General features: G+C 48.0%; 1 protein-coding gene across 1 annotated transcript in view; it reads left to right on the forward strand.

Moving 5' to 3' along the window:
• The window catches only part of LOC306659628 ((E2-independent) E3 ubiquitin-conjugating enzyme FATS), a 266421-nt gene that overhangs the window by 10127 nt on the left and 232094 nt on the right, over positions 1 to 24200 (forward strand). The window contains exon 2 of the mRNA XM_079137279.1: positions 9964 to 10148. Coding sequence (XP_078993405.1) covers positions 10071 to 10148 — 78 coding nt within the window. The 5' untranslated portion in view covers positions 9964 to 10070. The remainder of the gene's footprint in view (positions 1 to 9963; positions 10149 to 24200) is intronic.

The following is a 24200-nucleotide window of genomic DNA, read 5'->3' on the forward strand; positions in this document are numbered from 1 at the left end:
CTCCATTTGCTGCTCAGTGTGTGTGTCTCTCAGACCTGCATCCCGGGAGGGGGCAGTTCAGTTTCCATGAGACGATGGGTGGGGGGCAGTCTTACAAAGGGGGGTTGTGACTGCTGTTCCGGAAGGTGTCGGGCAGTGACTGGAGACCTTCAGGACCACTCCAGGGGTCTGAAAGGATGTCGTAAATCTTGCTTGAATCTTGAAGAGGGTGAATTTTGGGCTCATCGACCTTGGGTTACCAGTTTTTATATGAACACTCCTTAAAAGGTCAACATGGCTATGTGTGGAACCGAGCAGGTCACAAAGTTTAACGTAGTGAAGAGACAGACACAACACGAAGGCAGAGACGCCCAGCTTTATCCTGCCTTCAGTAGCCCACTGGGCACCTGCAGGCCTAAGTGAAGAGCCACAGCTTTTAGCAAAGGCAGCTTCTCTAACCTCTGCAATAGGACTTGAGTAGCCTAAAATGACATGTCATTTTATACAAGAGGATGTTACCAGAATTCTAGGCCAGAGGTCTGATTCTGAGGGTCCTGGAACCAGTCTGCACGGAGACGAAGCAACAAAGGTCAGGCTTAGCCCTCACTCAGCGGAGAAACCCTGCCTTGTCTGGAACACCCTGCAGAGCCGCCACCTCTGCCCCAGGAGTCGCGGCACCTGGGATGCGTGTGGAGGTGCCTGGCACCCTGAGGTCACCTTTTGTAAACTCCTTCCTTTGAAGTATCTCTTGCTCCGTGGATATGTGGATATCTGAAGGACCCTTGCCTCTTTTCTCCAGAACTCAGACTGTCAAAATGTGAAGCCAAGAACCTTCTGCTCAGCAAGAGACTGCTCACACATGGGGAAGAATTCCCCCGTTTCACCTTCACCTGGGTTCACAAAAGCCAAGGTGACCCAGCTCTCCCGCGCTGTCCTTCATGTGGTTCTGGAATGAAATGGCTTTATTTGATTGTTGTCTCCTAAGTCCCAGAGTGAGGAATCACTGAAAAGACTAGAAGAGGTGGTTTTAGAACTTACCAGTGGGTGGTACGTCGTGGGCTTGCGAAGCTGGGCTCAGCCGTGGAGATCAGCGCAGGTTAGTTATGTAGTGTGCCTACTCTCAGGGGGAGTTTCTCTATTATGTCCTCTTCCTCTGGCCATTTCTTACTTTCTTGCTGAACGGGGATATTTGCACTTGAGCAAGCCTGCCTCTGGATCTGCGCACAGTTGGTGCTCAGAAGACACCTTCATACGCTGGAGATGGGAAACGAGGAGGAGGACCGTGAGGGGTGCAGGTATGACTTTCAGGGGCTTGAAGGACAGGGTCCTGTTGTCCAGGCTCCTTGTGGGCTACAGGGCTGCTGCACAGCTTGTAGCCCCGTCCTGAGGAACTGCGAGGGACAGCACCTGCGGGGAGGGTCCCATTTCCTCTTTAGGCCTCGCAGCCTTGCTGGTGGGAACTCCTTGTGTGGATTGAGGAGCAAGCCACGGGTGACCCCTCAAGTCCTCTAAGAAACAAATCCCAAACCTCAGGGCCAAGTTTCCAGGGGGAAATATTTTCCTTTAGGAGGCTGGTGGCTGGAGGAGGGGGCCTTGCAGGCAGGGCAGTGCCAGGTTGCCCTCTCCCTCTGCTGGCTAAGCAAGCGCCCTGCTTGGACAGGACCCGGCTTCTGCCAGGTTGGCCTGGGTGGGCAGTGCTGCCCCGTCCTGAGAATTCGATACGAGAGGCATCTGTGGGGCGGTGGGCCTGAAGGGAGGTTGGGGATGGAGGCCATTCCAGCTTACAGGGCCGCAGGGGCGCTTCTCGGCTGAAAGGCCCTGAACTTCTGTGCCCGGTGCTCTCTTCCCTCCTGCCTCTCCTCGCCCCCGGCACAGCTGTTGTCAACGAGTCCCAAGTCAAGCTGGTAGGGACAGCGTGGGGGACGTTCCCACCATGCAGATGAATTCAGCTCGCCTGCTCTTGGAACCCGGGTGGCACGGCACCGTTCTTGCAGCCTGTGTGGACATAGCGCCTTGATTGGCTGGGTAACGGGTTCACCCTCACTTCCGCCCTTCACGCAGTGGATTCCAAGATGCGACAAGAAGTGCAGCCAGCACAGGAAGATCTTATCATCCTCATTAGTTATTTCATAAGAAAGTGATATCATTACAGTCAAACTGTCAAAGCCAAAATGCGACACAGGACAAGCCTGTGGGTAAGCCCTCTAGTTCCCGCAGCGCAGGCCCTTGCCTGCCACACAGTCTCCTTCGTTCTTCTAATTAGCCGAGGACGGTTTTCTCAGGTGTGAAAGAAAGAGGATCCCTTCCCCAGATATCCCACGTAAGGGAACTTGCAAATTGTGGATGGAAACTATTTATGGCCATGTAATGGCATTTTCTAAAAGGGAATGTTGAGGAATGCTCCAGAAGACTAGCAGCTGCATCATTTGCAATCAAGACATGCAGCCCTGGAGTATTTGTAAACATATTTATGAGCATAAATACCAGAGACATTTGCATATTACCACTTTTAATTGGTCGGTTGGTTCCACGTGGAAACCTTTCGTGGAAGGGGATGCTACTGCTCCCTCCTCCAGAATAGGAACGTTTCCCAAGAGCCTTCAGAGGCTGACTTACTAGAGCAAGGTGGTCACTGGAATCATCTTCCGAGCAAGTATGTGGTTCTTTCCATGGAGCAAGTGACTCTCCCTGCCTGTCCAGTGGCAAGTCACCAACGGCCACCGATGTCATGGCCTTCCTGTTATCCCTTTATCTCCTCTGACTTCAAAGGCCTTAGATCAAAACTGGCTGCTCATGCGTGGGCTCCGGCACACAATGGCCACTTCCTCCTCAGTGGGCAGAGAAGTGAAGCTACGCAGACCAGTCCAATATGCTCCTCTCTCTGCTGTACCAAATGCACCCAGTACCCCCACGCTGTCGGGGAGGTGCAGTGGAAGTCGCGTGTGCCAGGATGATAACGCTGGGCCTGTACAGCCCCATCTCACGCAGACCCTTCCTGGTCCCACCCACACTGCCAGGTGGAGCCAGTGTCATCAGGGAGAGGTGGCCCCTCCATCCCTGCTGCAGATGGAGTGTGGTCTCTTGTTGATTACCAGAGGGTGGGACCTGTGTTTTCCAAGGCGTCGTATCCAGAATGGTGTTCTAGAAGAAGAGAACGATGGAGAGGAACCTTGTGATCCACGACTTGTCTCTGAACACTTTAGGGAATTTGCTATGGAGAAGATACCATCTGAGCTAAAACAGGAGCAACGAGGGGAATCTGGGATGCAGGGATATCCCTGAGAGATGGATTCACTTGACAAAGGCAAGAGGTGGGGAACCTTGGAGCCCACACAGGTGGGGGAACTCACAGAAAGTAAGACCAGGTCAGGCGGCACTTGGGCCATTCGGTCGTGGATGACAGAGTCCAATACCAGCCAGCTCTCCATGAAAGGAGTTTATTTTTCACGTTAAGCGAAGGCAGCAGGTTTGAGCATGATTGAAAAACATCCAGACCTGTTTTTCCCCATCTTGTCACTTGACCTCAGCTGTGGGCTTCATCCCAGAGAGTTTCTTCTGGGATGGGACCTGGGGTGCTTTACCACTGAGTTCCATCCCTAGACCTTATTTTTTGTTTTGTGGTGCTGGGGCTTGAAATCAGGGCTTTACTCATATTAGGCAAGTGCTCTGCCACTGAACTACCCCTTCAACACTCCATTTTTATTTTTTTAAAGGAGACAGGGTCTCACTAAGCTGCTGAGACTGGGCTTGAACATCTAATCCCTCTGCTTCAGCCTACCAAGTTGCTGGGATTACAGGCAAGTGCCACCATGTACAGCCCAGGGAATCTTCTCTCTCTTATCACAGAAGGGTTGCAGCAGCTCCAGACCTTGCTTTTTTTTTTGCTAAGCAGAAATTACTATTTCTTTCCCAGGAGACTTAGAAGTCTCATTGTATCTTGCTTCTCATCAATCACATGTCCATTCTTGAACACATGTCCCTGTGTCTGAGGACATGTGATGTATGCACTAATTGGCTTAGATCTTACTCAAGGGAGCTGAGATGAGGCCAAGTCTCTTCCCACAACAAGGAATAAGAGTTTGGTGGAGGTGCTTTCCCAGCAAGAAATATGGGTATGGTTACCAAATGAAGTAGAAGAGACTCCAGGAGATCATGGAAGAAAGTATGAATATCCACTACCAGCAGAGGATCTGCATAGCCACGGTCAGATTCCACAAGGCCTGGGTGCCACGGCTGCCCCTGCAGGACACCATCCTGGATCGGCCTTGGTGTCTGTTGATGATGAGATGCTCGTGACCCGCTCTGTTTAGACATTCCCACCCCATCTACTCACATTCTCTGGCTTTTATGTGTAACTAGCGCAGTGCTGAACATACTGGACCCTGGAATGCACACCCCCTGGCCTGGACCACTGATTAACGATGCCCAAAGAAGGAACCCCGAGGGAGGGTGGCTGTCGGGTTGGGCCATCGGCCCTCCCTGGCACGTGCGATGCTCTTACTGTTAGATGCTTGGTGCTCAGTAACAGACCCGAGCCACAAACGCCTCTTGGTGTCATTCAGGGTGCAGGGTATTCAGAGGACTCCCCTGGGGCAGGGGCTGCTCAGTGAACAGTAGCTCACTGAACTATGGAGATTGGAATCACTAATCCCAGGGGCCTCACAGCGGCGGTTTGTTATGGAGACTTGGCACCAGGGCCCAGCACGAGCGGTGGTCCCTCCTAGGAGTCTGAAGGGGGCCTTTGCAATACGTTCACAGGGCCATGTCTTATATAAATTGCGAACCTGAATTAAAAATCACTTACCACTGTGGCTCAGCGGTAGCGTGCTTTCCTGGTATGTGTGAGGCCCTGGGTTCAATCCTCAGCACCACATATAAGTGAATAAATAAAATAGAAGTTCATTGACAACTAAAAAAATATTTTAAAAAATTACTTTAAACTAAAAATGGAAAGGGCAAATAATGTCCCCACATTGACACAGAATAGGCATCTTCTAGTAAAATTTTGGGACTTTTAATAAATACATTTTAGTAAAATGAGAGGAGAAACATCTTTGGATGTGCAGATGAAAGGGAAGGAAAACTCACATTGTCCCTGGGCTCTTTAGCAGCACAAATTCATACTAGAAGACAACCGAGTGTGTGTTTCAGATGCTCAGGGGAAGCGGCTGTGAGCCAAGGATTTTATTTCCAGCCCAAGCGTCCTTCGAGGGTAAAGGCAGGTTTAGTTTCCTTGAGGAACCTAAACCTTATACCAACTTCCGTAGTGGCCGCACTGATTCCCGTTACTCCTCTGCGTCCTCGCCAGCATTTACTTATTTTTGTGTTCTGGGTGGCCGCCATTCTGACTGGAGAGAGACGGAGTCTGTATCGCTTGGATTTGCATTTCTCTGGTGGCCAGAGTGTTGTGCAATGCTTCTAAACGTAACTGTTGGCCGTTTGCACTTTTTCTTTAGAGAAGGATCTGTGTAGTTCACGCGCCCATTTGTCCAGTGGCTCACTTGTGGCTTTTCTGGTGTTGAGGTTTTTGCGTTCCATACCTATCGTGGATGCCCACCCTCTGCGGGAAAAGCAGTTGGTAAAGATCTGCTCCTGTTCCCTGGGCTGTGTCTTCACTCTGCTACTTGTTTCCTTGGCTGAGCAGAAGTTTTTAAATTTGGTGCCACCTCTCATCAGTTCGCGGTTTTGTGCCCTGAGCTGTGGGGTCTGTTCAGGGGTCACCAACTGTGCCTGGGTGTCAGAGAGCTCCCCGGGGATCTCCAGCAGTTGCAAGCCTTCTGGTCTCCTATGCAGGTCTTTGATCGGTTTTGATCTGACTTTGTTCAGGGCGAGAGAGGGATGTGGTTTCATTCTTCTCCATATGGATATCCAGTCTTCCCAGCACCATTTGTCAAAGACGCTGTCTTTTCTCCAACATGTTTTTGGCCCCTTTGTCTGGAATCAGAGGACTGTGTCTGTGGGGGTTGTCTGTCTTCCATTTTATTCCATTGGTCTGCAGGTCTGTTTTTTATGGTAGTACCATGCTGTTCTTGTTATTATGACCTTGTAGGATCATTTGAAATTGGGGATTGTAATGCCTCCAGCATTGATTTTTTTGCTCAGGATTGTTTTGGCTATTTTGAGTCTTTTGTTCTTTAATGTGAATTTTAGGATTTTATTTCTAGTTCTGTGAAAAATGTTTTTGGTATTTTGATGGGAATTGCATTGAATATATTGCTTTTGGTAATATGACCATATTAACAAAATTAATTCTCTCTCTCCATGAACATGGGAGATCTTTCTATCTTCTAGTACCTTCTTCAATTTCTTCAGTGTTCTTTATCATTCCTTGTTATTTATTCAAAACAATTAAAGTCAATATACTTTAGAGAGAAAGGCATATTCACATTTATTGCAGCGCAATTTACATAGTCCAGTAATGGATTCAGCCTAGGCATCTGTCGACAGATGAATGGATAAGGAAAATGTGGTATGTATACACAATGGAATTTTATTTAGTCATAAAGGAAAATGAAATCATGCCATTTGCAGGAAAATGGATGGATCTGAAGAGCATAATGTTAAGTGAATTAAGCCAGATTTAGAAAGTCAAGGGCTGCGTGTTTTCTCTCATATATCAAAACTAGAGGATGAAAAAACACCAGGAAAACTGGGATTGTCATAAAAGTGGGAGCAACCACTGGGGCAAAGGAAGAGGTGTGTGGGAGGGAGGAGGTAACAGGACTGAAGCCACCCATAAAATTTGTCATATGCATGTGTGAAAGTCACCACTCCACATAATTAATGCATGAATAAAAAAGCAAAGACCACAGAGAACTCTGACGAACATGCAGGGACCCAGGCCTGTGGTTGCCAAGGGCCTTGCTGGGGAGGAGAGGGTTCCATGCAACTGAGCTGACCGGAGGGGTGTTGGCAGGCCTGCTGCTGAGTGTAGACAGATAAATTCTGGTCATCAGGAAAATTCAGTGCATAGTGACTGCAGCTTGTTGATGCTGTGCAACTATGGAAATGGGAAGAGCTTGTGAAGAACAGATCATCAATGGCCTTAGTGGTAATTCCTAGGAGTAGCATGGGAGTGTTTTAAGTTAGAAGGTAGGGAAGAGAATGAAAGTGCAAAGAGGAGATTACTAGCTCGTTATAATATTTTGACAGTAAAAATAGATAAAAACTACAAGGAGAGAAACTGAAGTATTGTAAGGGGGTTATAATTGTTATAGAGGTAATTATGTGCACAAAAATGAAAACCTCCATAAATTACAAAAGATAAAAAACAGAAAGATAACAAAAAAGGCCAAACACTGAAAGACTATTATTTATATATGTGTGTGTGTGTGTGTGTGTGTGTATTTCAATAAACGTGTGTAAGCATGCATGGGGCACATATATTTTATGTCTATATACACACAAACATAATATGCCAGAAATAAAAAAACATTATATCATAATACAAATTTGACTACTCTAGTAAATGAAAAAGTTTTACAGTTTGGCCACCAAAGAAAAATTCAACCCTGTGCTCTGTGTAAGAGATGTACCAAGAGGTCCAGAAAGGTTAACAATTAAAGAATGGAAAAACGTATGCAATGTCAAATAGTACATCAATAAAGTAAAAAGGCAAAGAATGATAAAATGCAAGGAGGGAAGCTTGGTACCTGGAAGATGCAGTTCAGATCAGAGAGGATCTGAGAGCTGAGAGGCACCCAGGTCACAGTGAAGAGGGTCAGTCGAGGCATCCAGTGATGGCATGCAGCAGAATCCATGAGAGATTCAAGGAGAAGGAGTCCGATATACTAATATTAGTCTTCATCCAGCTCTCTCAATTGAAGGAGTGTCACATGGCCAAAAACGTAGTAAGAATACAGAAGACCTCATTCACGTAATCAATAAGGTAAATCTTATAGGCATATATTGAAATCTCAATAATGTGAGTCACCTTTTACAGCATAGGGGACATTTGAAAAGTTGACCAAATCTTATCCCACAAAGAAGATCTCAGTGAATTTAAAGGAACAAAAATAATACAAACAGAATTATCTCTCCATAATAACTCAGAAAAAAATATCAATTACTATGTTACCTGGAGGAAAAATAGCTTATGAAAGATATTTAGAGGAAAAAGTGGGGAGGAGTCACTAGGAGAACCTGGGAGAAGAGGTGCATAGTTTGGGGAGGACAGGTTAAACGTGCTGTCCACCTTCAGCATGAAAGCGTCGAAATGTATCTTTAGGTGTCTATAGGCAAAGTACCGCAGGGTTGGTTCATGTACAGACTGACCAACGGAGCAGAGCAGAAGGACCCGGGAAGACCCAGGCCGTTGGCAGGGCTGAGCTCTCTCTAAAATTACAGAGGATGATTTGTCAGCTTTTCTGGGGCTGTGATCAAAGGACCTGACAAGAACAATAAGAGGAGGAAAAGTTTCTTTGGGGCTCATGGTTTCAGACATCTCAGTCCAGAGTTGTTGGACTCGGTTGCTGTGAGCCTTGGGTGGGGAAGAACAGTGTGGCAGAAAGGGGTGGTGGAGGAAAGCAGCTCAGGATGTCCCGCCAGGAAGCAGAGCTCTGTTTACAGGGTCAAAAAATAAGCCCCAAAGATATGCCCATCTCCTCCAGCCATACCCCACCTGCCAGCCATTACCACCCAGTTAATCCCTATGGGGTAAAGCCACTGACAAGGTTAAGGCACTCATAACCCAATCATTTGCCTCTAGACTTTCTTGCGTCGTCTCACACATGGGCTTGTGGGAGGTACCTCGTATCTAAACTCGGACGGGGAAGAGTCTGCTTCGTGCCTCTCTTGGCCTCTGGGGTTGCCGGCTGTCCTTGGCTTGTAGATGTGTCACTCCAGTTTCTGCCTCCAGTTTCTACCTCCCTGCATGGCTCTGTGACAGTCTGCTCTTGCTGAAGAATGGATTGCAGGCCTGTGGAAATGGCGGGGACACACTCACCCTTTGCTCAGAGGAGGAGCTGATGCAGGGTGCACCTTATTTGGAAGCAAGGTTGTTGCAGGTGTGATTCATCTGGATGCAGTGATACTGGGGTCAGGCAGGCCCTTAATTTAATATGACTGATGTCCTTGTCTGAAGAGTAGAGACACCAAGCTCAGCAGAGGGAAGTCCACGGGCTGATGGAGGCAGAGACAGGAGCCATGTGCCTGCGAGCCAAGAAACACGAAGGACTTCCAGCAACACCAGGGGCTGAGAGAGGCACAGAACAGATCCTCCCCCAGGAACTTAAGAGAGAGCTCAGCCCTGCCAGCAACCTGACTTCAGACTGTAGTATCGATGGTGAAAGAACAGTTTCTGTGGTGCTAAGCCACCCAGCAGCCCTAGGAGACCAGTCCACTTTGCTGAGCCTGGAGGCGAGAGGCTGCAGGTTAAGATACCGCCAGCCCAGGATGACCTGCAGGTCAGGACTTGGACTCTGACCTCACTCTCCAAGCTGCCCAGATGGTGGCCACTCATCTCACATGGCTACTTGATGTGTGGCTCATCTGCACTGAACCATGCTGTGAGCTCAGCCCACCAGCTGGATCACAAACACAGGCCTGAGAAATCTTGTAAGATAGCTCACCAGTTGAGTGCTTTTAAAATATCGCTTACACATTGACGTGGTGACATTTTAGATGTGTTGGGTTAAACAAAATATATTGTTAAAATTAACTAACTTCACTAAATCTCTTTTTATTTTAGTTTTCCTTTTCATTGATGCATTATAATTTTTTTTTTAATACCTGGGATTGAACCTGGGGTGCTTAACCAATGAGCCACATCTACTGCCTTTTATTTTATTTTTTGTTTACAGACAGGAAATCAGGGCCTTGCTAAGTTGCTCAGGGCCTTGCTAAGTTGCTGAGGCTGGCTTTGAACTCCTGCTCCTTCCGTCTCAGTCTCCTGAGTTGCTGGCATTACAATTATACACAAGAATAGGATTTGTTGTTACATATTGGTAAGTGCACACAATGTAACTGATTATTTCTGTTGAACAGCTCTATTGCCAAAGCTGGAGCACAAGCCAACCAGCTGACGGTCCACTAAGGCAGCCTCCTAGACCCACAACTCCTGGAGATAGGAGGAAAGTGGATGCAAAGGGAAAATGAGAGGGATCCTGCGTGAGCTCCTGTCGTGCACCAGGAAGAACCCAGAGCCTGAGAGCAAAGCTGGGGAAGTGCAGGTGAGCATCATCGCTGCCTTGGGGTCGTTGCAGGAGGCATGACCTGCAATGGGTGGTTTAATGGGTGTCATGGAGGCAGAACAAACTGGACCTAGGGATTGGTCTGGCAAAGAGGAAGTGCAGGCTTGTGGGTGGCTGGTGTAGAGCTACACAGAGCTGGTTTGGTGGTTTGGTGGTTTGCTGGAGGGAGAGAAGGATGGTTTCCATTTTGAAAAAGATGAGTAAGTTGAGTACACAGGACCAGAGCTTACGGAAAATCATGCACTGGGGATTTCAATTTGGGAATTATCAGTCTATGCACAAATCATTGTATCTTAAGAATTTTCACACTAGTTATTTGAGATACAAAGGTTGTGGCTCTAAACGACTCAACTTCTCAATTGAAGCAGCCCTGTCAACCACAATATCTCACTGTCCAAAGACATTGCAAGGGGATTCGTTATATGATGACAAAATAATATGTATGACTTTTCATCATTATCTAATTATCTGTAATAATGTCTCACAAATCTCAGCAACAGGAGTCTGAAGGGTTCATAGTTGTACAATTGCACATTGTGCTGAATCTAGGCACTGGAAAATTATGGGCCCAAAATGCTATGGATACTAATAGGCATCTCATTACATAACAAAGCAAATAGCTTGCAAGAAATTAAGGTGATAATGATGAAGTCAAACTAATAAAGACTTCTAATGAAAATGGAATAGCAGCAGCAAGTCTAAGGCACAGCTCAGGAATGCTGATGGTGCCTTAGTGACGAAGCTTGTCCCTGGAAAGTCCCAGGGCTTGTTGCACAGGACGTAGGAGAGATGCTGTCAAGCAGAACACGGGGCCCAGCCCTCGGCAAACTCTAACACTGGCTTGATTTCTGTTTAAGAACTCCAAGTTTAGAAACGTATTTCTTGGGTAGCTCTTAGTCTTATAAAAATAAAAAACTTTGGAACTGCATGTCATCCGTCTGTCAGGAAAGAAAACAATTGGTACAAAAATATTTGCCTGTGAGACTTTTCTGCCTCCCATCCTCTTTGCAAGGGGGGGCTCTAATAGTTTGTCTTGGGGTTTTTGTGTGTTGATCTGTGTAAGAGAGAAAAGGGAAGATGCTGGAGGAGCTGTTTAAGGCAGGGTGGGGGAGATGTGCCTGCGGAGAAGAGCAGGACCCACAGGCATGAGGAATGAAGGGTCTGCAGGAGGGAGGAGAGGAGGGAAGCTTGGGGAAGATGTGAGAGCAGGAACAGGTGTCGCAGGAGTGGCTGCCTGAGGAGCAGGACGTTGAGCCATCCCCTCTATCACAGGCTCCAAAAGCCTGCATGGGGGGTCAGGCGTTGGGTGATGCTCTTGTTCCCCTACTGCGTTTTTACTGCAGTAACCAGAGGAGATTTGACAGCTGACAGTACCGTGCTGAGGAATCCTGCTGAGGACAGTGACTGGAGGTCGGTGAGGTGGTGTGATAGCCCAGGCTGGGGACGTGGCCTGGAAATCCTCCATCCACTGACCCTCAGGACCTGCACTGTCAGAGCTTTGCAGAGTCTGCCCCTTTGTGAAGATCACAGTTCTTTTCCTGAAGTGCTCACAGGACTTGGCTGCTCCGCCTCCGGTGTTCTGTTCTGGTGCAGACGAGGGCAGCCCAGTGAGTGTGGGGTCCAGGGACTGAGGATTTGTCTCCAGGCCTCCAGTTCTGCCAGCGCCTCTCTTCCTGCGCTCCTTCCCCGTAGTCCGCGTACGGTAGTGTGTGTGTAGGGGAGCGGTGCGAGTGTTCACGACACAGGCTGTGGCATGCATAGTTGTTTTCAAGACTCCGGAAAGGTATTGAGAACCTACCTAGTGTGGGCATGCACACCAGTAATCTCAGGGACACAGGAGGATCCAAGTTCAAGGCCAGCTTCAGCAACCTGGCAAGGCCCTGTCTCAAAATAAAAAAATCAGAAAGGCCGATGACGTAGCCCTACTGCCAGAAAACAACAATTAAAAAAAAACCTAAAATAACCTAAAAAAACCTCTCCTGATCTGTGTTACATCTACTGAGATGCACCATTTTAGAACTTACTCCTGAGACATGTAAAACATTTATTAATTTAATAATAACATAAAAACCCATTACTTAGTTCCATAAACAATGTATTACAACTAATTCTGAAGGAAAAAAAGTGATATTTGAAGTCCAGTTTGCCCCTGGAGTTGATATTCAGGCTTTTACTTTTGTGATTTTTTTCCTTCTTTAGTTTTTCTTCATTGCTTTATTTTCTTAGAAAAGTCCCACCAAGGGAACCTCTACTTTCAAGAAACAGTGAGGAGAGTATTATTATTTTATATTTTTGCAAATCTCTAACATTTGACTGGATGGCAGACAGCTGCGCCTCTGGTTTCTTTGGGTGGTGGGTGTGCTGTTTGGTTGAACGTGTGAGGACCAGCTGGCCTCCAGCGGTAGCTGGGAAGGGGCTGTGCTAATAGTGTAGATGTTCTGCTTTACAGAATAAAACTGGGCAGTGATAGTGTCTCAAAAGTTTGTTACAATGTCAAATTCGGAATGGCGTCATTGAGATTTTCCTATCTTGCACTTTGAATGGATCTGTTACCCAGGCGTGAATTTTGGAGCATACTCCTTTCCTCAAGTTGGGCAGCTCTAACAAATGTTGACACTTTTCGTTAGACACTATCAAAAAATATTTGTTAAAGTCAGCACCAGCCACACAAGAAAGTATTTAAATATTGAAAAGCTGTCCAGCTCATGGCAGCATATACATGTTTCCCAAAATCTAATTTTCACTTGAAAGCTTGAATTTTATCTTTGGCAACAAATAACATCAATTGTTTTCCTTGAAGTGACAGGCTCAGCTCGTTCAGTCCTGAGAAAATGTCTGCCAATTACCCATGTCGGAATAACCATAGTTTGTCAGAGCTTCTTTCGAGCAAGAAGAGTGTTTCATGGAAAACTGGCTAGTTCCAGGCTCAAGGCAAATAATTGCACGTGATATTTTATTCGCGACAATGATCTCACACGCACTTGGGGCACTTCCTGAGGTTGTCGGGAGGGATGTTAAAAGGAGGGCTTTTATGGGGAGACCTGAATGTTACTAATTTCACTGCTTCATCAAGAACGTTCCCGACTGCAACTGGCTTTTTTCCTTTCTGTGAGTGCACAGGGAATAGAGCCCAAGGTCAAGCAGAGCAGGTGGACACTGCAGCTGTCATTAGTCACTGGGCACCAGGGGTTCCACCTGCAGTTGTTTGGTGCAAATGTCAACATGGGGAAAAAACGCGATAGTATCTTAGTTGTGCCATGAGGATAAATTTGATCTTTCAGATTCTCTGGACGTCTCAGCATCCCTGGGATTGTACTTGGTGGACTTCTGGCACGGTCAGACCTTGTTTGCACACAGGCAGTACCTGCAGATTCACCTCCTTAGGAGTGACGTGTAACCCTGAATCTGAGTGTGCTCCCTAGGTCATTTGCAGACACATGTGTGCACAGAACCACTCAGCTCCGAGCCATCCAAAGTGCATAGCCCTGCTCAGGCTGGACGAGGCCTGCCTCTGCTTTCTTGGCTTATTCTTCTATTGTAAACCAGTGCCTTTTATGCGGTTTGTCTTGTGCCATGGGTTTTACATTTTTGTTCTTTATGTTGGTGATTTGGCTGCTTAAGAAGGATCCCATGTGCTGCATTGAAGTGTGGTCTAGTGTTCCTAAACCGAAGAGACTGTTGTCCCTTAAGAAGAACATGTTCATTAAATCAGCTTTGTGCGGGCCTGAGTTGCAGTGCTGTGGGTTTTGTTAATGAATCAACAATATGTATTAAGTGAGATGTCTTTAAATATAATGCCCATAAAACAAGAGTATGCATTGATTACTTGATGAAAATGTCACGACCAGAGGCTGGCTTCTATTTCCCTGAGCGACGATGATTCGGTATTCATTAAATCAGCATTTCCAGTGATTTGATAGAACATAATTACTATGACAAAAGAGTTGACTGTCTAAGAGAAAATGGTCCACTTTGACCATCTCTTTATTAGGTAGCATAGGTCAAGTTGTGCTGCAGTAACAACATGCCCTGAATTTGAGTGATTCTCAGTGGTAACAATTTAGTTTCTTGCTCGTGTTTCATGTTTGTCCTCGGCTCTTCTGCACATTTTCTTCCCTCTGAGATGTGGGTTGACCAATCCCCCAGTACCTGGAACATTGCTGGCTATGTTGGCAGCAGAAGGTCATGTGGCTCAAAGGTATTTAAAAGTGTTCTTTTTCAAGGAGCATTGTTTCTACTAACATTTTGCTGGCCAAAGTCAATTCCTCAGCCACACTGAATTTCCAAGGCAACACTACCCTTAGTTCAGGAGGAGAGTAGGTAATTTCAGTTGGGTAAACAGTGCTCATGAATATCACATTCATGACATGCCATCAATCCTGGATGCCCTCAATTGAAATGCATCATTGTTTCATGTACTGTCAACGACAAAGCAGGATGCTAACATGGTAAAGAGAGATGTTAATCAGCAATAGCTATTGCAGTAGGGAAGAAAGCCCAGTGTCAACTGAAACCAGCCTGGACTGGCAAACAGGTGTTGGGCATTTTAAACAGAGAAAGGGGTAAGTAGAGAAGGGGTGAGTGGTGACTTAGCGGTGTCCAGCAGTGAAAGATGACCAAGGGTGGGTCAGTGCATATGCCTGTGGACCAGCTGTGTCTGCTGATGGAGATAATCAGAGTTAGGGTCCTACCCTCCCAAGAAACAGAGGCAGCTCTGTCCACAGGTGCTGGCTGGAATCAATACCAAATCTTTTGGCAGTCTCGGTTTCCTCAAGCAGGTATTTTAAAGGAATTAAGATCATCTGAGAGAGGAGAAACTTTGGGTTTTTCTAGTCCTTGTGGGCTAAGGTTGAGCCCAGATGAAGAAGAGAGTTCAGCAGGCTTGAAGAGAAGACTCTTCATCCATACCACTGAGAAAGAAAAACCACTGCCAATTTAACCATGACATCACTCCCTACTTTGCTGTCTGCCAGACCTTGCCGAGGTTCATCTGGATCTCAAGACGGTGAAAATGTAAAAATGCTTAAACTAAAAATTGAAGGAATATAGAAGATAGAGGAAAACACTGTATTTGAACATAAAAAGTAATATAAATGATCATAAATTATGTTCACAGCTTACTCTTTATGTCTTATTATCTCAGGACATAATTTTTGTACCTATGAGTAACTGTAGGATTGAGCGAACGCATTGGTGTTATTATTTTAACTTTTTATTTTGAAATAGCTATAGGTTCATTTTAACTGTGAATAATGTACAGGGAAATCCCACATGCCCTTCGCCCAGTTTCCTTGATGGCAGCAGTGTGTGTGACTGTCCTGTAGTGTCACATCCAGAGTGTTGACGTCCATCTGTACAAGATGCAGAGCTTACTTGGATTTCACCAGTTTTACATGTACTTGTGTGTGTCCATGTGGTTGATTAAGGTGTAGACTGTGTAATTGCAACCTCCCTTGAGATACAGACCATTGCTATGCTCCGTGTGATGCTACAGTAAATTTTATACACAGGAGCTCAGTGTTCTAACAGATGACTCATAAAACCTTTGCCTTTTTGCACCTTAAAATAAAGATGATGGGCAAATGGCTCATGGTTTCGATTTCTTGAAATACTCTGCATCAACTTGAGCAAGTAGGCTTGTCTAAAATAGGGATTTGCTGCCTGGAAACTAATTTGAGGGCGATTTCTAAAAAGAGCCATAGGGGTCTGTTAACTTCAGCATGAGGCACAGGAAGCAGTGCAAAATTTGGGAAATGGGAAAAATAACACACGTCCGATTGCTCATGTCAGAATCTCCTTCTTTAGGACTCATCTTTAGCGGGAAGAGGGTATGACCTTGTCATGCACCTCTGTGGTTTTCAGTGCCCGTTATCCTCCTGTCTTGTCGAGTTGCATAAAGAGTCTGAATCGCCTGTGGGTCTTGGCCCACTTTCAGCTGCCATTCCTGCTTGGGACTGTGCTCTCTCCAGACCTTGCCATGGGCCAGGCTGCATGTCGTCGTGTTTGGATGGTGACCTCAAAGCAGGATCTCCTCCTCCCACCTTCACAGAGGAACAAACTGATGGGCAAACTGTGGAAGCTAAATGTCTTGTCCCTGTCACTCAACCAGCAAGTGACTGAGCCATGTCCCAGCCCAGCTTCTTTGATCCCCAGATCTTTGTTCTTCCACTGGATGGTGCTTCTCTCCTCCTCCTCTATCACCCCTTTTCCACCCCCTCTTCTTATTAACTTATTTGGTACTAGGAATGGAATCCAGGGCCTCACACAGGTTAGGCAAGTGCTCACCACTGAGCTACATCCCCAGTTTGATCTTGAGACAGAACTTTGCCTGGTTGCCCAGGCTGGCCTTACACTTGTGATCCTTCCTGCCCCAGTCTCCTGAGGAGCTGGGATTACAGGTGTGCTACGGTGCCTAGCCTGTTTTTTTCTTCTTGACTGGACATTTCACCCTGAGTTTTCAGCAGCTCTGGAGAGGAGACCACCATAACTTTGCAGAGTTCTTGCCTTGTTGGTCAGGTGCCCATTCGCAGCAGGATACGTGGGAGTCCGACCTGTATCTGCCAATCAGTCCCACCAATGACTACTTCTCCTCCTCCTCCTCCTCCTCCTCCTCCTTCTCCTCCTCCTCTTTGGGTGGTGCTGGGGATTGAACCCAGGGCCTCTTGCTTGTGAGGCAAGCACTCTACCAACTGAGCTAAATCCCCAGCCCCCACCATCTTCTTTAATGTTGATGTCTTACTTTCAACTTCAGACTCTCTTCCTCAGGGAAGCACATGTAGTCCTGTGCATCTCCCCATTTCCCCAAGCCATCCAGCTATGGGGTGCTCTGAACAGGGTAGCCTTGGTCTTCCGTGGGGCAAATAGAAGCATAGGACTGCGCAGTGCAGAAAAAAGCAGCGACCACCAGGGGGCACTGTAACCCTTACGTGGTTGGTACCTAGAGGACAAATGGCCCCATCAGCTCTCCCACGGGAGAAGGTGATTTCGCTGAGATTTACATTCTCCTTTGGCTCAGACACTGCCTTATGAGGATAAATCACAGTGGTTGCTGCATCTTATGGAATGCTTATGTGCTCTGCCGGCACACTGCAGTCGAAAGAAAACCAGCCACTCTACGGCATCTCCCCTTCCCTCCAACAGTGATGGATGGTGGGCACCGAGGCTGCCTTTTCCCCAAGCACAAACGTATTCAGTTGTTCTCTTTAGAGCCACCGTTCAATTGAGCCCGACACTAAAATATAATAAGTCGTGTCAGACTTATATAATAAGGTCAGCGGGTTGCCTGGAGTTGTGAGCTGCATCCCAGTCCTCCTGCCCTGGTTGGTTTTGGTGGCACACAGCATTTGGGTGCCAGTGGGTAGCTCAGTCACCTTGGGAGGGGGGCAGGGACATACTTCATTACGTCATGGGAAGTACTTTCATCTCGAGTATCAAGCTGCCCTAATGTGCCTGGCTTTAAATTCTTCTGAGCAAGTAGAGGCCCCGATGTCGAAAACATAAAGTAAGTAGAACGTTACTAGAGGGAAACCCCAGGCTGAGTCCGAGGCAGGGACATTTGCAGTTTGGCCCAGTCTTTTTCATATTCTGTGCATCCTTGAGAAAACAAATCCGTGGTAGAGACAGGACACAGAGGACTGAAGCTGGTCGGTGATGTGTCAGGACCCCCAAACCGGAGCAAGGCTGCTGGGCAGCACTCCACAGATGGCGGGGCTTGGCACATGGCATGCTCTGGCAGTAGGGTGAGGAATTGCCTGGGCAGGGCGTTCTCGCTGTCTGGATTCTGCCACCTCTTTCCTGTGAGAGTCCTTCTTCTTTCCTGGTCTTGGTTTCCTCATCGGAAGGACTGGGCCTGAGTGGTGAACTCGGACTCTTCTCAGTTCTGACCCTTCCCCAGCAGGCTGCTCCTGGCCTGGGGATGCTTCTTGGCAGAATGAGTAATGACCCCCCTCCAGGGCTCCCCTTGGCTTCAGCAGGGCTACTGGATGGCGACAGGGAATGGTCACCTCCCACAGGGATTGAACTTTAATAGAGGATTGAGGATTTTGCCAAATCACAGCACTAGCTCATTTAATAAAGACTGAAATTATCCTCCGTTCCCACCCCCCTCCTTGTCCTTGACCTTCTCTGGGGGTCATTTCTGTGTATTCTTCCATGAAATTTTCCGTGCATAGAAATCAACATACTTCTAATATTACTTCCATGTATATTGATCCACACTCTTACTTTTTCAACAAAACTGTGTACGATCTGCAGTGGATGTTCTTCCCAGCAACACTGCATGGGTGTCCTGCCAAGGGAGAACAGAGTATCCCCTGGCTCATTCCGAGTCCTGCACAGAGTTCTGATGCCCAGAGGTGTTACAGTTCACGGGCAGTTTCTACTGGAGGATTTTGGGAGGTCTTCAGTTTCTTGCATTACATTCAAGATGGTGGAGGACACAGTCTCACCCTGGGCTTCCTGAGGTTGCAGGATGGAAAGGTATGTGCATTTGGCTAGGCCTAGGCATTAGCAAGATGGCCCCAGTTTATTTTCAGTAGGAATTTTGAAGACTACAAAGTCCTAATGCTGAGAAAAATGACAACAAAATGAAGTTGTGGTCATAGAGCACCTGGGCCATGGAAGGCTTGCAGGGTGATGCACAGCGGCGCTCAGCCTGAGCTGTCCTGGGGGAGGGCCTGTGGCCTAGCAGGGGAGGCACTGTGGAGTGTGTCCCCTTTGCTCACGCCCAGAGGCTCACCATCCTCTCCTGAATAGGAAACTCTTCAACAGCAGCAGCTCCATCTCCCCTTCCCTGCTTCCAGCTCAGATTCTAGACGAGGAAGTAAGCTGGGCCGGAGAGGCTCCCTCACCACCGTCCCCACCGCACATTAAAGAAGTTAGTTCACCAGAGAAGGACGCCGTTTCTGCCTTCTTCTGTGGCACTGTCTCCTGGGTGACACGCACATACGTGCCCACACACTACACACACCCGTTCTGTTATTTCATATCAACCAGGATACTTTTCAAGTCACACTCTGCTCTCATGAGTTTTTGTAGAAAATGTCCTTTACGTTAAAGCAGTCATGCGTAGTCCTCCTCCTTCCAGTGGACGGTCAACATCAAACATTATGTCTCTCATACCTGATATGAAGTCCACGCAATCTCACGTCTCCACATTTCTGTGATCCTCAGACCTGCTGACGCAACATTTGTGATGATGTGAAATGGCTTCCCAAATGGCACATCCCAATGGTGCCAAGACCAATGGGAAAGGTCAACCACAGAGCAGTCACTTAAATACCTGGTCAGGTTAACAGTGTGTCAACAAAAACCACGTGGAGATCACTTCTAAGGGCTACATCGTGTTCATTGCTGAGCCTGCAGAAATGATGAAGACCGTCTGTGTCCTCGGAGCAAAGATGCTACTGGGGAGAAAAGACGTACATTATGGGAGAAATAGCTGGGTGTAAACCTGGACCGGCTCACGGACACTTCAGAAAAGGGCGAGGCACTAGCATGTACAGAGGCTGAATTACAGAGAGTAAGGGGTTAGTCCCTCTGTGCTCATTGCTTAGGGCCCTGCTGGGGTCCTATGGGAAAGTTAGTTGACAAAGCAGCAGGACTTCTCTGACCACACCAAAGTCTGGTTCTCATGTCTGGTTCTCATGTTCCAGGCAGTGGGCAACTCAAGGAGATGGGGCAGCAGCCAGAGGGTCCCCACGTGGGCCTGAGCTCCGCATTGGCCGCCCCCTTTTGGTCCTTCTTCCCTGTTCTCCAGCCTCTGGAGGTCCCCAGGAGCTTCGCTACTCAGAAACCATTGCCCTGCGTCTCCCGTCTTCCACTCCAGCCCCTCCGGAAGCTGCAGCCCTGCGTCCTGCTCCTCCACTGCAAAGAAGAGTGACTCCTTCCTCTAGCTGGTGGTGCTCTCCTGCCCTCCCTGTGGCATGAGCTGCTGCTCAGTCACCTGTACAGAGGGTAGAGTTTATCTTCGCTTCTACTAAAAAGTTCTCCCAGTGCAGGATCCAGCAGAATATTGACTCGACTTCTCCCTGCCTGCCCAGATGGAATGGATGGATCCCTGGGCTGTGCCTCACGGCTCACCAAGCCCAAGAATGTCTCTGTTAGGGCAATGCCAAGTGGACTCTCAGTACGTAATTGCTGACTGGCCAGAGAATAACTAGCACAACCAGGGGCTGGTTGTATATACACAGGTGAGGAGTCACTGGCCTCCACTGGCTGGGCCTCCAGGCTTAGCTCCAGTTCCCTCCCCTGTGGACACTGTTCATCATCATGGGACAAACTCCAGGCCACTCCCATTAGCACCTCCCAGGACCACCGGCTAAACAGTCAGGTTCCTGAGTCCCACCCACAGGGCTTCAGGTTAGGAAGTCTGGCAATATTGATCTTTTCTCACTTTTATTTGGGTGGGTCAGGGTGAAGGTGTTCCACCATTCACTTGGGTGAACAAGTGGCCAGAGGACTGCTCATGGCCCCTTACATGGTTTTTGACCCTAACCAGTGCCAAATAATCTAAAAAGTTTGAGTTGGTTGGCAACTTTTAAAAATTAGGACTTTTTAGTTTTCTGAAGGCAGGAAAGTGGGTGAAGAAGTGAGAACTGAGTTAACAGAGCAAAAGAGGTTCCACCTTGATGGGCCTGCGAGGTGATGGTGGGGAAGCATCCAAAGCACCCACAGAAACCCCCCAGGCTCAGAACCAGGAGACCCCAGATGAGGCAGGGCACTAGAAGGGTCTCTGGAGCCCAGGGGAGGGCTCTGGGGGAAAGACCCCCTGATCACCTGGCTGGTCAGGAGGCTCAGGCTGCAGGTCTGGAGCGCTGCTAAGACTTCCAGGACCTCCTTCTGGATGTGAATGAGTGGCCAGGGAGGGTCAGCGCTTTGAGGAAGAAAGTCTCCGCCATGAAAACGAGAGAACAAAACACATGCATGGAAGAAAGGGCCCGAGGAAACGTGATCACAGGAATCAGAAGCCGATGCAGTGGAAGCTGCGTCATCTTCTCAGGCAAGAGGACAGGCACATCCAGAAACCAAGAGCAAAATGCAAACGGAAAGGAAGCATCAGGGAGACAGAGTGAGCTGCGGAAACTGCAGCTACGCTTCCCGTCAGTGACACCGATGGAAAAGGTCCAGGGAAAGCTCAGAAAGGAGAAACGGAAATCAGGAAAACATGGGAGCTGAAGGACAGAGCGTCCCATATCTGCCTGATCGGAATTCCAAGAAACCAAGGGAGAAGATGGAGGGAGGAAGTTATCAAAGACGTCGTCCAAGAAACGGGACGAAGAGCACAAACCAGTATCACAGAAGGACCAACGGGAGAAAGATGGGTGATGGAAGCGTCTGTGCACACAACCCCGTGTTGACTGACGGCTCCCTACCCACCAAGTACTATTCTAAGGGCAGAGTTGTGTCGTCTCCTGGGTCCACACACCTGCTTCCCCGGGGGCTTTCTCCTCCACACTTACAGAGGCACAGTGAGGTCAAGTTCTGTGTCTACACTTCACGGCCACAGATGAGGATGTCAGGCTTCAGACACACGTAGTCTGACGTCTCTCTATGTCACCATGAAATGACAGAATACTGCACATGAAAGGAAGATCCTCAGGCTTGCTGAGACAAAACCAGAACAAACACCAAGGAACACGAGTCGGACAATATCAGACGTATCTATGGCAACCTTGGAAATGGAAAGATGCCTTTGAAATTCTGAAGGACTGTGGTTTCCAATGCAGAAATTCAAACCCATTCCTGATCGAGTGTGAGAGCAGAATACAGACCAAACAAATGGACCCTCAACGAACTTCCCTCCAGCAACAGCTACAGAGGACACGGGGCTGTGATCCGATCCCAGAGGGGGACAACTGCTGGGATGCTTGGGTACCTTGAGAGCTCCCACCCACTAAAAACCACCTTGTCGAAGGCAGAGAATATGTAGGGAAAGTTTGGAGTAACCAGATTAAGAATAGCAAGACAATTTTTATTAATATGGAGGAAAACACTAGAAGAAAGGAGAGTAGACAATGTTGGTCACCAAGAGTGGGAATGATATTTGGAGAGGGCTGGGCGAGGACTGCTGTTATTTTAAGTTTTTGATTTTTAAACTAAGTGTTTATATTAAGCAGTGACTTTTACCTATAAAGCACATTTCCGCTTTGGGGGAAAAACTAGGAACCCAGGCAGCTCCAGTCTGCCATCTTGTATGGGAGTGTCCTACAAAATTATCCACTGTCCCAAGCGGCCAGCTTCCCTTATTTCTGTTTCCTCTGCCCCTTACAGGCACTGGAGTGTGTGCCTCATGACTGTACAAATCCCCAGTCCCCTTTCCGCCTGCCGACCTGCCTGAGTTGTGCAGCAGATCTATCACCGCAGGAAAAGGCCCATAGGTTCCAAAGATGAAGCTGTCCTCAGCAGCCCCCTCTGCGGGGGTTCCCCTTAACATCAAATCTCAGGTCTTTAGAAAGCCCCCAGTAGCGGATTATGTAAATGGGATAAACGCTGACTTAGTAAAATCCCATGCCAGAGGCTCAACTCACTCGTGGGCGAGCACATTCAAGCTGGCCACTCCTGATGGGGCTGTCTCCATTCACAGATGGCACATGGCCCCTCTGATCTGCTTCCAGAAGTTTCCCTTATAGCGAGTGGGTCCACCAGGTGGCAAAGGCAATATCCTCTATCAGACGACTGTCAGCAGTAGGAGTCATGAAAAGCGTCTCTCATACTGAGGCGTCCACACTGACTTCAGTCAGGTGCCGTACAGATCTGTGATCCCTGGGCATGTCATTTAAGAGCTGATTGTCACACCCCCTACCTGGAGCCAGAGCTCCTGAAGTCCTGGACCAAGGAGGTGCTGCATTCAGAAGGAGCAGCAGGGCCTGTTCCGTGTCCTCAGCAAGTGCATGCGTAGCCAGAGCAGGCGCAGGGAGCCCTTGTGCGTCTCCACCTCGAGACGCTGGCGGGATTGTGGCCAATGTACTCGTTTCTCATCCTTTCAGATCTTTCTTTAAGAATGCCAGGAAAATTTCGGACAAGAGGCAACTTTGATGGACTTTTCAAAGCCGCGAGCCCTTCCTTTACCAGCTAGTTTGCAACCACCCGTTGGTGACTGGAATCCCCAGCCACAGGCATCCCAACGTGAGTCAGGGACAGGCAGAGATGACTGGCCACTCCCTCTGGGTCCCAGTGGGAATGTGGCCATTAGCATCACCAGTTTGCAGTACTTCCCTGGCACAGTGGGAGCTCAAGAAATTCCGATGGATGAATGATAAACAAGGCACCACAGAAGGGTTTGCTAAACTCAATGCGTTTTAAATGAGCATTTCTGCAAATGTAACTTCCGTCACTGGTTTAATGTTGAGGTTAATGGCTGGTCATATCCACTTGGGTAATTCTTGTGACTCTAAGCAGGAGAAATCCCTGCTTTTGAGCCATGACCTCCAGGTATAGGTTGTAGGTATGGTTCCTTCCAAAGTTCAGCTGTGTTCTGAGGTTGTTGACTGTGTCCTTTTTCAGAACTTCCCACACATCCAAAGCCATCTTAAAGATGCCAGACTTGGAGGCAAAACTGAGCGAAGTCATGGATTTACTAAGATGAGCCCAGCTCAGTTTGGAAGAACTGACAGGGAATTTGTGTGTGGATGAAATGAATATTTGGGTATGATATCAATCTAATCTGTCATCCCCTGTTGTGGAGTCTGCGGCAGGGAGGTAACGAGGTTGCTTAAGACCTGGGAAGGACTCAGGGTGGGCAGCACCTTTTCCTGTTGGGTTTGTCCTTTTGATAGCGACATATGTGTGGGTTGTTTCTGAGGCACTGGTGACATCAAAGGCCACAGCATGGATGAAGGGACCTCAGTTGGAAAACACCCCTGCTGCTTAGGATTTGCAGTGCTTGCCCAGGGCCACTGCACCGCCTCCGCGTAGGGCCTGCTCAGCTGAGCTCCAGTGCGCCTGGCCTGTCCCAGCCTGGGAACGTGGATTTAGAGCAACTCAGGTGGTTCTCAGGCACTGCAAGGCTTGGGAGTCTGGATATTTCCTAAG

The sequence above is a fragment of the Sciurus vulgaris genome, assembly GCF_902686455.1.
Source record: "Sciurus vulgaris genome assembly, chromosome: 4".
NCBI lineage: Eukaryota > Metazoa > Chordata > Mammalia > Rodentia > Sciuridae > Sciurus > Sciurus vulgaris.